General features: G+C 40.1%; 1 protein-coding gene across 1 annotated transcript in view; it reads left to right on the forward strand.

Annotated features, from left to right (window-relative positions):
* Positions 1-14,365, forward strand: part of LOC118325825 (protein crumbs homolog 1-like) — a 28,607-nt gene that overhangs the window by 3,774 nt on the left and 10,468 nt on the right. Inside the window, exons 2-6 of the mRNA XM_035658664.1 lie at positions 4,820-5,515; positions 6,965-7,160; positions 9,328-9,467; positions 11,012-11,197; positions 11,305-11,418. Coding sequence (XP_035514557.1) covers positions 4,820-5,515; positions 6,965-7,160; positions 9,328-9,467; positions 11,012-11,197; positions 11,305-11,418 — 1,332 coding nt within the window. The remainder of the gene's footprint in view (positions 1-4,819; positions 5,516-6,964; positions 7,161-9,327; positions 9,468-11,011; positions 11,198-11,304; positions 11,419-14,365) is intronic.

A 14,365-nucleotide genomic window follows, 5' to 3' on the forward strand; every position in this document is an offset into this window, starting at 1 on the left:
TGTCCAGCAGCAAACTTTAGAAATTAACAACATTTGCATATTCAGAGATTCTGGAAGTTTTAATGAGTTAGAAGGAGGAGATGACGTTTTAAGGATTTTAATGAAAAAACATATCAGACACACATTATTGTTGTATATATGTCTCAATACATGTCTGGAGGTGATCTTTAGAGATATGTCTCCCAAACGCTCCCTAAGAGACTTGTGAGGTCTCTTGGAGAGCATCTGTGGTGTAACAGATAACCTGACATCCCTCTACCTGCTGGCAGTCAGCAGCTCTGCTCAGTGTTACTGTTGGGCTGAGATGCTGGTACCAGTCAGTGCCAGGATCAACCCTGTCTGGCCATAACCATGATCTATGAAGTGCTCAGTAATGTGGGGGGATGGGCTGTGTGTAGGAGGAGTTGTTATCAGCTCCCTGGAATGTGTGAGGGGTTGATTGGGTTTGGATGGAGGGGTAAAGAGTGAGGAGACCCTCATTGTGTCTGTCAGCCCCCTTCTACAGGATCCATAAGATTACAGGTTAGTTCTGACTGAGTTTGGCTCAGCAGGCCAGTCTTGAGAGATCTGTGCTCTCTTTCACAGGGGAGGCAAAAGAGAACAATGATGAGAAAAAGTAAACAATGATCTCAGTGCAAGTGAGAGCCAGAGGGAGTTAAGAGAGAGATGCAAAGACATGATGCAAGACGGAGGAAATGACACTTCTGACAAAGACAACACGGCTTAGGTCGAGATAAGGAAGAAGAAACCTGCAAAACATACCACTTTTGCATTCAAACCTGCGTCAATAACACATCCTGTAGTATTTGGCTCACCTTGTGATATATGGCAGCTTCACTGTAAAACGTTAAGTAATAAGTTAACTCAAACAAATGTTGAAACTGATTACATCAGAATTTTAGTTTTTAGGTTAAAAAAGATTCTTGATTAAGCCACTTTACTCGTATGTTAAAGTCATACTAACATTCCAGATTAAGTACATTATTTTGTTTTTCCAGTACAAATAAAAATGACAAAATTAAGTCACTGTCACTTTAAATTGCTAAAGCTACCTAATTAAGAAAACACAAGACAACAAACCCCACCATCAACTAGCGTTTTGGCTTTGTTAATTGCAGAGCAATGCAGACATACCTGTACAGGTATAAATGCTCACAGTGGTGTAGTTCTCCTGCGTAGGCTCAGCGTAGAGCCTACATACAGCTATCAATCAGCCTTTAGACTCTTGGGAGCTAGACTTGGTCTAAACGTTTAAACAGTTGGTCTAAAGTGCAAAGTTCTTTATCAAACAAATCCAACCAGAGTTCAGACAGTTTCAAAGGCCAAAAAAGAAAGCATTACCAATCTCGACTGACTCAGGTCTAATTGCACTTCACCGTGCCTTGCTCTAACAGTGTCAGCACTAGCTTAGGTTATAAACACTAAGCTGGGACTTGTTAGCTTTCAAATTAAATCAGAGGAAGCACAAACAACACAGCACTTCTCAGGATTTATCAGGTATGGAAAGCATCACCACTGTGGAGGTGAAGTGAAAGACTTATGTGAGGAAGAAGGCTCGGTGTTAGATAAAGGAAGTGATAGCAGATGCATGTGAGAGGAACTGGGGGTGTTGGATGCACTGGGAAATGAGGAATGTAGGTGTTGCAGTGAAGGAACAGATTATTACTGGGATGTTGTTGACTTGCTAGTGGAGGAGTACATTGTCTGCCATTTTGGATTTTATCCAAAGTACCCTACAGTTCCATGATTCCGTTAATTTCTGAGTGTTGGTGCTTGTGGTAGAAATCAATCACCTTGTTAGGAGACACAAGGGAAGAAGTTGTTAGAATTGGCTTGGTCAACACATGGGCTTTCTCTACCTTAAGCTTTGTTTATGCTTGTTGCAGTGCCAAGTGCTTAATGTCCTAACACACCGGATGGACCGTCGGCTGTCAGACAATGTTGGGCTTTCGGTGAGGGTCTAGACCTAGTTTTTGTGGTGTGTTTCACAACGTTGGCCCTTGTTGGCCTTTGTCTGCAGCTTGAGAATCTTTTGCAGGCAATGACTGCCTGAAGTCTGGAACCCATGGATATCACCAAACTCTCTCTTTGTGGGTCTTTCTGCCTTATGTTTTGTCTTAACCAAGTGAAATGCATGCTCGATCGGGGTGATTGACTCGTCCATTGCAGAATATTCCACTTATTTGCCTTAAAAAACTCTTTCGCAGTATGTTTTGGGTCATTGTCCATCTGTACTGTGAAGCGCCATCCAATCAACTTTGCTGCATTTGGCTGAATCTGAGCAGAAAGTATATCCCTTTACACCTGCTTCTGTCTTCTGTCACGCGCAGGTGCAGAACATACGTGCTAGTTGGCTGTTCGCTTTAGTGGTTATAATGTCTTCTAGTGTCACTTTTTGGTCAATACACAGGCAATGTCAGGCAGTTGGCTTTTGTTGCTGCTAGTTCTTCAGCATTGATTTGGTTTGTCAAGGCAGTGCATGGTTGTGCACCTCCTAGGTTTTGAGATTTACATTTAAAGGACGAGTTTGAAGTTTAAAGAAGTTTATTTGTTTAATGGCTGCAATCAAACATAGCCTACATCCCATTACTTCAAGGACATGCCTTACCTGAAACAATGCTCTCCCTTCATTCTCCTCTGTAGTGAAACATCCTGGAGATATCACTTTGTAACACAGAGAGAGCTTATTAAATTGGTTAATTGGTTCTGCAATGCAGTTTTTTTAATCCTTTAATTGTTTCTCCAAGTATTAGCAATAAAAGCTGAGTCAGTCTCTATTAAGTGAAGCGTTATAGCAACCATGCGGTTTGTGTTGTGTGTGATTCTAAGACAATCATTGCAGTTTTCAGGCATATAATGTCAGATACTGTGTACAAACATTAGTGAGTGAAACTTTCATTGACAACACTGGCAGCTGCCAGCTTGGCCATCTAATAAGTTTACTTTTAACACCATCTGCTCTGACGTTAAGTCTAAAGGAAAGAGGGGCTTGTTACTCTTCATCACCAGATTGGTTTCTAAGCACCGGTAAAGGTCAGAGTTATAGGCAGCCCACTTTATAAGCCAGAGGGTAATACAGCTCGCAGGGGAAGGACAGTGTACTGTGTTAGCCAACAGGCATTCACAACTAATGGAACCTTTGTCCTTGGGGACATAATGGTTCAACAGAATGTAGAAAGGCTATCTCACTGTATTTTTGGCCCTCACACTACTTTGGTGTTTTAGTTGCACTTACTCATTTGTCAGTTAAAAGGTGCACTGTGATTACTTTTTCCTTGGAATTTTTACTGACAAATTTTCTTTTGATTGCATTGTTGTCATTCAACCGTGGTTGCTCATGCTAACTTTACCACTCTACTAAACAAACTAGAAATGTAGCCAAATCCATTTCCCATTGTTTTGCCAGTAATAAATAACCAGATATGGAAGAAGGACAGCTTGCATGTATTGAAGAAAAAATAGCCTTTACTTAAACCTGCATTAATACCAAGTGTGAACCTATTGTGACATCACCGATTGGTTTGTGGAGTACTGTTTGAAGCCTTGAGTATGGCACTTTGGCTGCCACCATGACAGTTACACGGAGCCAGCGCAAACCAGCAGGCGTGACGTGCTGCGAGTTGATCTACGCTCATTGGCTGCGCAGTTTTGACTCGTATGTAGCCGGAAACAATGTTCAGCATACAGGTGAGCCACGCGGCTTTATTGTCTATTTTAAATTAAATTGGACCATAATTTACAAAATGAACATCATGATGTATTGAAGACGAAGTTAAACTATTAAAATATTAAACAGAGACAGAGACAAATCCATTGTCGGAAGCAATCAAAAAGGTCATTATTAACTTTAACCAGTGCTGTCTCTGTGCTGTGATGAACTCTAAATCCTGACTGAAAATCCTCAAATAAGCTATTGCTAGTCTAAATATATATCTGATTTTACATTTGTTAAAGTTCCTGAACTTGGAGAGACAGCGATACTTTTTAAATTTTTTATAAATATTTTTTTTTGTCTCTAATAGTATAATCTTTTATCATCAAAAGAACGCTCATAAAGCTCCGTTGCTACCTTAGGGTCTAACTGGGCGGATACCGTGCTCAATAAGAGGGCTGTGCACTCTCCTGCTCCAGCCTGGCTACAGTGCTGAAGCAGGAGCTAGCCAACTGAGACCAACTCATAAGGAAAATGTTTACTGAGCTTCATAAATGACAGTGTCAAGTCGGCTCATTCTCCATTAAAGTGAATGGGATCGCTGTGTTATTGCAGCCTGCTGAAATTTACATAGAATGCAGGGTTTGAGACACTTCCGTGTTGGCATCACTTTTCAGACCCGGAAGCTCTGTTCATTATATATACTGTCAATGATTAATACATTTTTTGGGCACTGGGAGACAGCAAAACAAGCTGTAAACACTGACATATTATCACCTAATAACATTTATATTACTCATTTAAGATGTTGGCAAACAATGTATTTGTTGTTTCTGTTGTGTTTCTGGTCTGGCAAATTTTGGGATGGGGTTGGGATTTACTCTCCCCTTTGTTCTGTTTTGGTCTGCACCAACATCTGATGGAAAAAATACCTCAATCTTTGGCTGCTAAATACTTGTTCATACAGTTAGTTGCTAACTGTATCCGTCTGCTGTTTCACTGAATACAGGGTTGTAAAAAAATATTAGTATTGTGATATTTTGTTTTGTAGTATTGTATTAATTCTCAAAAACACAGTATCAGTTTCTCTGTTTATACTGAAACTAGGTTGATGAAAGAGATTGAACCAAACAAGTTGTTTAATTGCAATTTTGTCTTCCATTCCAGGCCTACTGTGCACAGCAGCGGCAGACAAGTGTTTATCATCTCCCTGCAACAATGGTGCCACATGTCTTGACCACCTGGGTGACTATGTGTGCCTGTGCCCCAAAGGACCGGTCTGGTACATGGGTAAAAACTGCGATGAGCTGTATGATGCCTGTGTCATGGCACCTTGCACCAACTGTACGAGCAACCCTGGGACTGACGAGTTCACCTGCCACTGCCCGGATGGCTTCACAGGGCTCAACTGCACCCAGGATGTGGATGAATGCCAGAGCAACCCCTGCAAAGGCATCCTGTCTCATTGTGTCAATGGAGTCAATGGCTATTCCTGCCACTGCCCCCTTGGACTGGGAGGAGAGGACTGCCAGGATAATGTGACTGTTTGTTCAGAGGGTACATGCCAGAATGGTGGCACCTGTGTGGACATCCCTGACATTGGGTACCGGTGCCAGTGTGCTGCTGGGTACGAGGGGAGCAACTGTGAGGAGAACATAGATGAATGCCAGTCTGAGCCCTGCCAGAATGGAGCCATCTGTAAAGATGGGGTTAACGCCTACCAGTGTTTCTGCGTGCCTGGATTTCAAGGCTATCACTGTGACTTGGACATCAACGAGTGTGCCTCCCGACCCTGTCAAAACAATGGCACATGCATGGATGAGGTGGATCACTACAGATGTGACTGCGCTGCAGGCTTCAAAGGTAAGACATTGTCAGGGTTTTTAATAGGAGAAGTTTATTTCATTTGATCAGAGATTCTTGGCAAATGAGTTGGCATTTGATATGAATACATTGGACCATTCTAAGTTTCAAGTATTCACTGATTCTTCCTGAATTCACAAACAACTCAAAACAGCAATCCAATTATGAGACACTAGCACTCACCACTTAAACACAAAGCTGGATTACCAAGAGGTTAAGCAGGGGAACTGTCCTAGGGCCTCAGACCCTGAGGGGCTTCAAAGGCCACAGTTCAATATGTGGAAAGTTAGGATGTGGATAATTTGTTAATTTGATGGGATATGATAGTGTTCTAGAATAAGAGTTCTGATTGGCCAAAACAGGTCGTAGTGTACCCCCTTTATGTGGGTTATGTGAAGGTCAGGATGGTGGATAAGTGTGTAGTGCATCTGACTTGAGAGACAAGTGTTTTCACCCTGTCACAGACCTGAATTGATGCAGGCCTTTTTTATAATCTGTTACCACAGTACTTGTTGCATTTAAGATAAGATCAAGTATATTCCTTTAATAGTCGCCACAAAAATGGGGAAATTCCATATTTATATTTATTATAATTTAAGGCTGCGTAACTATAACGACCCCACTTGCCTAACTTTTTCCATAACCATGATCTTTCTCTAATCTAAGTCTCAGTGTAGTTCAGTTGCTTCCAACCTTTTTGACTTTCAACCCCAAAAAACAGAAGCTTAAGAGAGCAAAATATGTACAATTGTCCAATAATGCACAAGATGCCAGAAAAATCCCTTCAGTCCTTGAACATAATTAACGGTTTTGCAGAATCCTTCAGTATCAATGTTTTTGTGTGGGGATAGATTTGTCAGTCCTCACGTTTCTGATGTTTACTTCAGTATCACAGCAATCTAGTGATAGTTGTCTGTACATCCACTACAAACAGGACCTGCTAATAGCTAATTCAGACAAAGTTTCGATGGTGTCAATTTTCCAAAATGTAAACGTATGTGGCTAAAAAACTGTCTGAGGGGGCCCCCCAAAGTGTCAGACTTTACATGCTTAATCCAGTTTTCTGTTTTGATGTTCTTTTTGGTTCGTTTGGAGTAAAATACCATGTTGTTATCCAATATTTGTCACAGCATGAAGTTTAAATTTTAAAATTTTTTAAAGCATCACAATCAGATTTTTGGATTAAAAAATGCATTTCTGGGTCTATAGATTATCACAGTCAGTACGGATTACAGATGTTGCTTTATTCTTACCTTTTATTGCCATTAATGATATGAAAAGAGGTTGCATGGCTCTGTTTAAGTAGCATTAGTCTGTGTTGCTGTTTTCCATTTGCAGCTGAGCTCCTGGCAGCTCAGTGTTATTGTGGTATATCTGTAGGTGTACTAAGATAATTAGGTGTGTCTCTCAGGCCTTGGCCCACTGCCATCTCCTCTCTGTCCCCTGCAGGGATTAACTGCGAGGTGGAGATCGATGAGTGCGAGGTGCTACCTTGCCAGAATGGTGCCACCTGCCGAGACCGCGTCGCGGGGTACACGTGCGAGTGCATGGCTGGCTTCCAGGGCCAAGACTGCGAGGTCAACATTGATGAATGTGCCATCATGCCCTGTCTAAATAAGGGCAAGTGCATAGATGGGGTCAACAGGTAGGTTTACACACACGCACACACTGTCTGCACATATCCACACACACAGTTTTAGTGTAGTTAGAAAGGTTTGTTTTTTAGAAATGCAATATAACCTCATGGATAAACAGTTACACACACTGATACATACAGTGTATGGTCTAAATGAAGTCTGATAAACAGAATATTCATGTTTGAGTGACATAACAAAACATCGATTTTTGCAGTGTGGTTGACACATTCAGCACCATTTTGCTGTGATTTTTCCAGTTGAACAATGTTCTTTCATTGAAATGGTGCGAAACAGTGTGCAAATGGCTTTGAGGTATGTTTTCTCACTTGTGTGGGTGTGTCAGAGGTGTTACCGAATCAGCAGTGATAAAAAACCAGTGTATAAAACCTGCTGTGTTACAAAGGCAATGTGGGGTGCCCTGGTAGCTCACCTGGTAGAACTGGCGCCCCATGTAAGGTGGCCATGGGGACGACTCCGACCTGCGGCTCTTTGATGCGTGTCATTCTCATCATAAATCCACAGACTGAAATGAAATTGTGAGAAATATCCAGGTGTTCCTATTCATATAAAACTGAACTTGTCAATGTTCATGCTGTTTTTAAATTTTTTTTTTCTATCACAGTTTTCTATCACTCCGAATTCCAAATTCAAACAGGAGAGTTCAGACCCTACTTCAGTTTGAAGATTTAGTAGGTTTGGTAGTCTAAAAGGGGTGTTGGGAGACCAATTAACGATGCCCAATTGTGATGTATGTACGTATTTGTGATATCTTTTTTAAAGACCCCTCCAGTTAAAAATCAATGTTTACTTTATAAATGAACAACATTTGCATATTCAGAGATTCTGGATTTTTTTTTTATAAAAACATATCCTACACACATTATTGTTCCAAGCAGACTATTTGTCTTTGTCTTAATACATGTCTGGAGGGAATCTTTAATACCAAGAGTATCACAATATCTTTAAGTGTTACTGACATGAACACTAACACGTTGTCTAATATGAATAATGTGAACTTGGGTGGAGTCTGATCAAATACCCAATAACAATAAAGGTTACACCCATAAATTGAGTTAGACTGGTGGTCATAAGAGATTATTTTCTTATCATATGTATAACCAATATACATAATTAGTGCACGTCTATATGACTGTCTGTATTTGTCTTTGTTTATATCAGGTTCAGCCCGGTAAGGCCGATGTGTCATGCAGCAGTGTGTTGGATCAGCTTGAGGCTGCATGGCAGACATTAAAGTTGACCAGGGATAACAATTAATCCACTTATCAGTCGTTGCAATGAGTCATTAGATGTCTGGAGGTGGTGAGAATACCCGGTGGTAACACCTATTGGAACAGCAGGGAGTGAGAAAGATGAAGGATGTTATCATACACATAATGCTCAGGGACATGACAGCTGATTTGTTTAAAATCCCTTTAAATATGTTTTGTTTTTAAATCTGAACATCTTTGAATACAATTTATAAAATGATTTAATAAAATGAATCATGCAAATTATTTTTAATAACTTTTTTTGGCACACTGATCAGTTTTATTTTTTTTGGAGGTAGCATAAAAAGGAACTATGTCTAAATTTGTACAATGAAGTACCCTTGAATATTCAGTCTATGTATCTTTTGAAAGAAGAAATTGCACATTGCTCCTCTTACAACTGACGGACAACAAGGTGAATTCATAGGAAATAGTCAACCATAGTCATAGTGGTCAAATACTGCTATTTGGTCAGTGGCCCTCCACTTTAAAATATGACACTAGGTGTCTTTCTAGCATCATTTTTGGACACGCCATCAAATCAAGTGACAATGTCCTTAAATAACGTATTTAAGTCAGGTATGGTTTGTTTTATTCATGTTCTTAAGTTACATCAGATAACTTACGATCTTTTGCTAACCAAGTCGTTTTTGAGCCTAATCAAACTGTAAGCGTTTCACAATGTTAAGCTTTATATTGTATCCTGTTTGTCTTTATTTTCCACTAGACAACATAACCATAACCATATATTTCATAATAATCTTTTGCACAAACCACTGCTTTTTCAAAGATAAATAACACCAAAAAATCTATATATAATTATTCACCTTATCTCATTGACAATTGCATTATAAGCAGTAAGTAAGAGTAAGAGTATAAGCTTATTTATGTCTGTGCTCTTTTCTAGCTATGAGTGTGACTGTGAGGGGACAGGCTTTGTAGGCGACCACTGTGAAGAGGACATTCCTGAATGTGCTTCTGACCCCTGCCAGCATGGAGCCACTTGTTTGGAGGGGATCAACCAGTACAAGTGCATCTGCTGGCCAGGTACCATTACTCTACACAAACTCTCTAACACTGCAGCAGTCACACATTAACCCACTGCTCAGTATAGTTTATGACAATTTTCATGACTTCACTTAACTGAAGTCATGAAAGAAAATGCATGTTATAATGTTGAAAATTAAAAAAATAAAAGAAAGAACACATAAAAAGCACCCTCAAGCTGGAGGTTTCCCACACATAAATCAAACCAAACAAAGGATGATCTGACCCTTGAGTTCAGAGGACAAGAGCAGGCTGAAGAGCAGGGCTGTGCTTTGCACCATTCAGTATTTATGGTGGAGCTGCATAAACACAGCAGTGTGGCACTATGTCAATCCTCCAGGGCTGTGATGAATTATGATGAGTGATGCATGAGCACATTGCAACAGAGAAAGATGCAGACATCAGCAGTCTTCATGTGATTTTTGCTGTCATAACTGTCATATCCTAAGAGTACCTTATGGAGATTTCACCATTAGATTTAAAATACTTAAACTATTTATCCATCTAGATTCTTTTGGTGTGTGTTGATGAGTTTTGGAGATTATGATGCTAAAAATGAAAAAAACTCAACAGCGAGGTCTCTTTCTAGCCATCATGACCCGGCTACTCAATCATAATCCACAGGATAGGTTACAGATTTCGTATGTGAAGTATGTCTTAATACAATGCTGACATATCACATGTATTGTATACTATTTGCCACTGTAATTATTCCTTCTGTTCATACTGGCTATAATGCTAATATCAGTGACATTATAGACTTAAAGGTCCAGTGTGTAACATTAAGGAGGATCTATTGGGCAGTTTGTAAAGCGAGACAGTTGCAATCTGTGACTACAATGCTAGATGCCACTAAATCATACACAGTGGACCTTTAACTAACTACTACCTTAAACATTATCATTTATGTTTAAGCTGCATCTAAATCTACTTTAAAAATCCTATTAGGAAGGCTATTATAGACGATGGATGGATGCATAAATGAAGCTAGATTTGTCACAAGACTCTTTTTGGCAAAAGTTGCTAAAGTTGTCTTAAAACTAAAACTAGTATGGACATTTTCAAGTTGGAGCAAAAATGCTTTTTACTTTAGCAAATATGGCTTCATCAGTCTGAGTTAGTCACATGAAGTTGGCCTCATCCAAGTTACAGTCTGTTTGCTATTACATTTCCTCTTTGTGCAGCATTGGGATATGTCCTGGTGGTCGGATGCAAATATGTTGACAGAACCGGCTTATTTGGACAAAATGTGAATTTTAAGCTTGCTTTACACAGGCAAATTTGACAGCTGAGGTAGTTATGCAGTGTTTGTTCCACACAAATGGAGCACTCAAGACCACATGCACTGTATATGTGGAATGTGTTGGTGTACAGTATATGTGTCAAAGTTAGGACATTTAACAGCCAGTATGGACAAAATAAATCATTACAGTGACAAAAAACCCTTTTAACGTACGTATGCGCATGTGAGTATTGTATTAAGACACATGAAACATCCAACACTAGCCATCCAAACATGTATTCATGTTTATCCGTGTGTACAGGTTATGAGGGAGAGAACTGCGACGTGGATATAGATGAGTGTGAGCAGCATCCCTGTGAGAATGGCGGTGAGTGTTTCCAGCGCTCTGATATCCTGAACTATGGGACGGTGCCTGAACTCAGCAAAGCCAATTTCACCTATTCGGAGGCAGCTGGCTTCATCTGCAACTGTCTGCCAGGATTCATAGGTAAACCACAATAATACCCCTTCAGTTTCTTGGTATTTTGCCTTACATACTCACCATGAAGCGATGAGGACGTAGATATGGATCTTACGAATGTGTTCCCTTTGCAGGAGACAACTGCTCAGTCAATGTGGACGAGTGTGAGTCTGCTCCATGTCAGCATGGAGGAAGCTGTCAGGATCTGGTCAACTCTTATCAATGCATGTGTCCAGATGGATTCACAGGTAGGAGCAACCTCTCATCTGCTCTATCTCTTAACAAAACAAAATTGAGCTCCTCCAGAGGCCCCCCGCAGGGTTGTATCCCATTCTTATCGCTGTTCATCCTCACAGGCTGCAAGTCAGTACAAGCACTTTCTGAAATTCACATGACAGCATGTTTTTGTGGTCAGTGAGCCTGGCCTGCACAGCTGTGATGCTGACTTACTAAAGCGGAACATTACTACAATTAACACGGTTGTTGAGTTCAGCCAAACACAACTTGCACTTTCCTAGAATGTTAAAGGACAGTTTATTTTTGACTCTAACTCTTAAAGAACTGAACATTATTAGACACCTATACAGTAGGAAAATAAGAAATAACCACCTATTCAAATAGGTCCACGGCAAAATTGGGATTAGTGCCTCTGTGCATATAAACACTACTATTAGATGACATCCTTTATAAAAAGTTGACCAGAAATCTTCAAGAACTTCTGAATGATTTTAATTAGAATTTTCTTTTAAATGTGCGTCTGTTATTATTGTCAAATTCCAAATTTGTCATGTGTTGCAATACTAAATACTGGACACTGAATACTCATAGTAAGACTTGAAAGCCATCTTTCATTGTTATGTTTTGCATTGCCTCAGTGAAAAAAGAACTTCCCTGTGGGGGACAAGAAAGATCTGAAGCGAACTAGACTGAATGTCCCCAGTTGAAGCCAGTGTTTAGACAGATAACCTTTTACGCCAGGTCTCAGAATCTCCACTTCGGCCAAACAATAAAGGGTTAATCTTCCTCCTGCTGACCATTCCTCATGGCTGGCCAACGTATTAATTCCTCATTAACAGAGATTTGTCATTGCATCACTCAAAACAAGAGGAACTGCACAGAAAGCTGACCTTGAAACACACAATCTGGAATTAGAACTGAGGAATTCAGCCAAAAGCTCCCATCAACAAAATAAGAGGCTAATTTGCTACCAGTGTTTAGCCACGCGATGTGGAGGCCACAGCAGAGCAGAGGGTAGGAGGGGATGAGAGGGCATATGGAGGAGCATAGCAGAAGACAACAAAGCCAATAAAAGGTGCCATATGTCAGACGTCCACCTTGGGCATTAAATGGGGGTCTCCTAAGAAATTTGTCAGGGGGGAGGTTGAGATTATGGCAAAGCTGCTTAGGAGCCTAATTAAAGCCTGGTGAAAAAAAAAACAATACCGAACATGAGCGGAAATGAGACAAGATGCTTTTCCAAAATAATCTGCTCTTTATTCTTCTGCTATGTTAAACTGTAAACACACACTCTTGTGCAACAAGAAGAGATAGAAAGATAGAGAAAAACTATGCGGCTAAAAAATATTATCCTATTAACTTAAGAGGGTGACTGCACGTCAACTATAGAGGCCACTATAACTGGCTGTTAAGCCAGTAGAGGTGAACCTCTCTCGTGCCCTCCTCATTTCACATTTAACTCCATGATTATGGAGTTAAGATTTTTAGGTTTCATTGGGTTTTTTAAAGGTTAGGTTTAGGAGTAGGATTTACTCATCACATCATCAGTAACAGGTGCATGCTTTAGTACAGAACACATGACAAAATTATTCACATACCATATGTCCAGATATCTCTTTTTCATTCCAAAGTATTAGCCCCATAATTGCTGATGCAGTTAGTGGTTTCTCTTAGAATTATATGTGTAAATGTTCTTTTGAAGGCTTAGGTTAATAATGTGAGGGAAAACTGTAAGCCCAGTGCTGCCACTGAACGGCAAAGAAGAGTGGATTTTTGGTAGTGTAACGTTAGCCAGAGCTAGCTAAATGTCAGCAATGGAACTCACTGTCAAACTAAATAATAAAAGGAAGATTGATGGAATTAATTATCTGTATATTTGTTCCTGTTTAACCTGAGCCAGGCAACAAATATAGCATTCGTACAGGGTTACAGTACAGTATACAGCTTTATAAAAAATATATATATATATATTAATGCACTTGTATCGGATTGTTACTCTTTAATGATTGATGTGCAAAGTTGGTATCAGAACATCCCTAATTCAAACGTAACATTTTCAATGAATTGTCATTCATGAGATTCTGAGACTTTAATGTCACTATCTCTGAAATTCTAAAAAAATAATATTTTATGATATAAAATAGGTAGAATAAACTTTATTGTCCCTAAGGGGAAACTGAAATTACTTTAGAAATCTGAATTACCTTTGTAATTTAGAATTTAATTCTAAAAACAAACAAACAGTAAGTAGTTGCTAAAATCAAATCATTGTTCTGAGACTGTCAGAAGACTGACTTTCATCTTAGACTTTCCAACTTTCATCTCACAGATTATTTGCAATAAAATTCATTCTAATCCTTGACTATGTAAGCTATTGTCAACCAAGGTTGAAGTAATTTCAAGATTAATTTCAGAGCTGAGTAATACCAGAGCATACTGTAACAATACATATAAATAATAATAAATCTAAAGTAATATAATCAGACACAGTTCTGGTGGATGAAACTGACTAGCTGATATGCAAACTTAAATAAAAGATCAATATGGGCTCCATGTTTCAGTCCAGCTGTGCTCAGGCCTGGCCCACCTGAAGCCTTGAACCTGCAGCACCTCCTGCAGTCTCATTCTAGCAGCTCCCACCGCTAGTGGGCATCCACAGGACAGCACATGGAGCAGGGAGGGGACTGCAGCACTGCATTCATCTCGTCAAACACTGACAGGAGCCAGCTGGAGGCTGGAGGCTTACCGCTCTGCTAGGGCTGGGCTGCAGACGGGAGAGGAGCAAAGGGTGTGAGGGAGGGATTCTGGGAGGGATGGAGGAGGGAGAAAGAGAGGGAGGAAAAGAAAAGGTGGGCAGGGCTGCCTAGTAATCACTCCTGCCTGGTACACAGTGGAGGAGTGGAAGCACTTCTGCTTTGTAAGCTAAAGAGAGAGAGAGAGTGAGAGAGGGAGAGAGGG

This window comes from Morone saxatilis, unplaced genomic scaffold (assembly GCF_004916995.1).
Source record: "Morone saxatilis isolate NCDOM2014 unplaced genomic scaffold, NCSU_SB_2.0 Contig16, whole genome shotgun sequence".
NCBI classification, from domain to species: Eukaryota; Metazoa; Chordata; class Actinopteri; family Moronidae; genus Morone; species Morone saxatilis.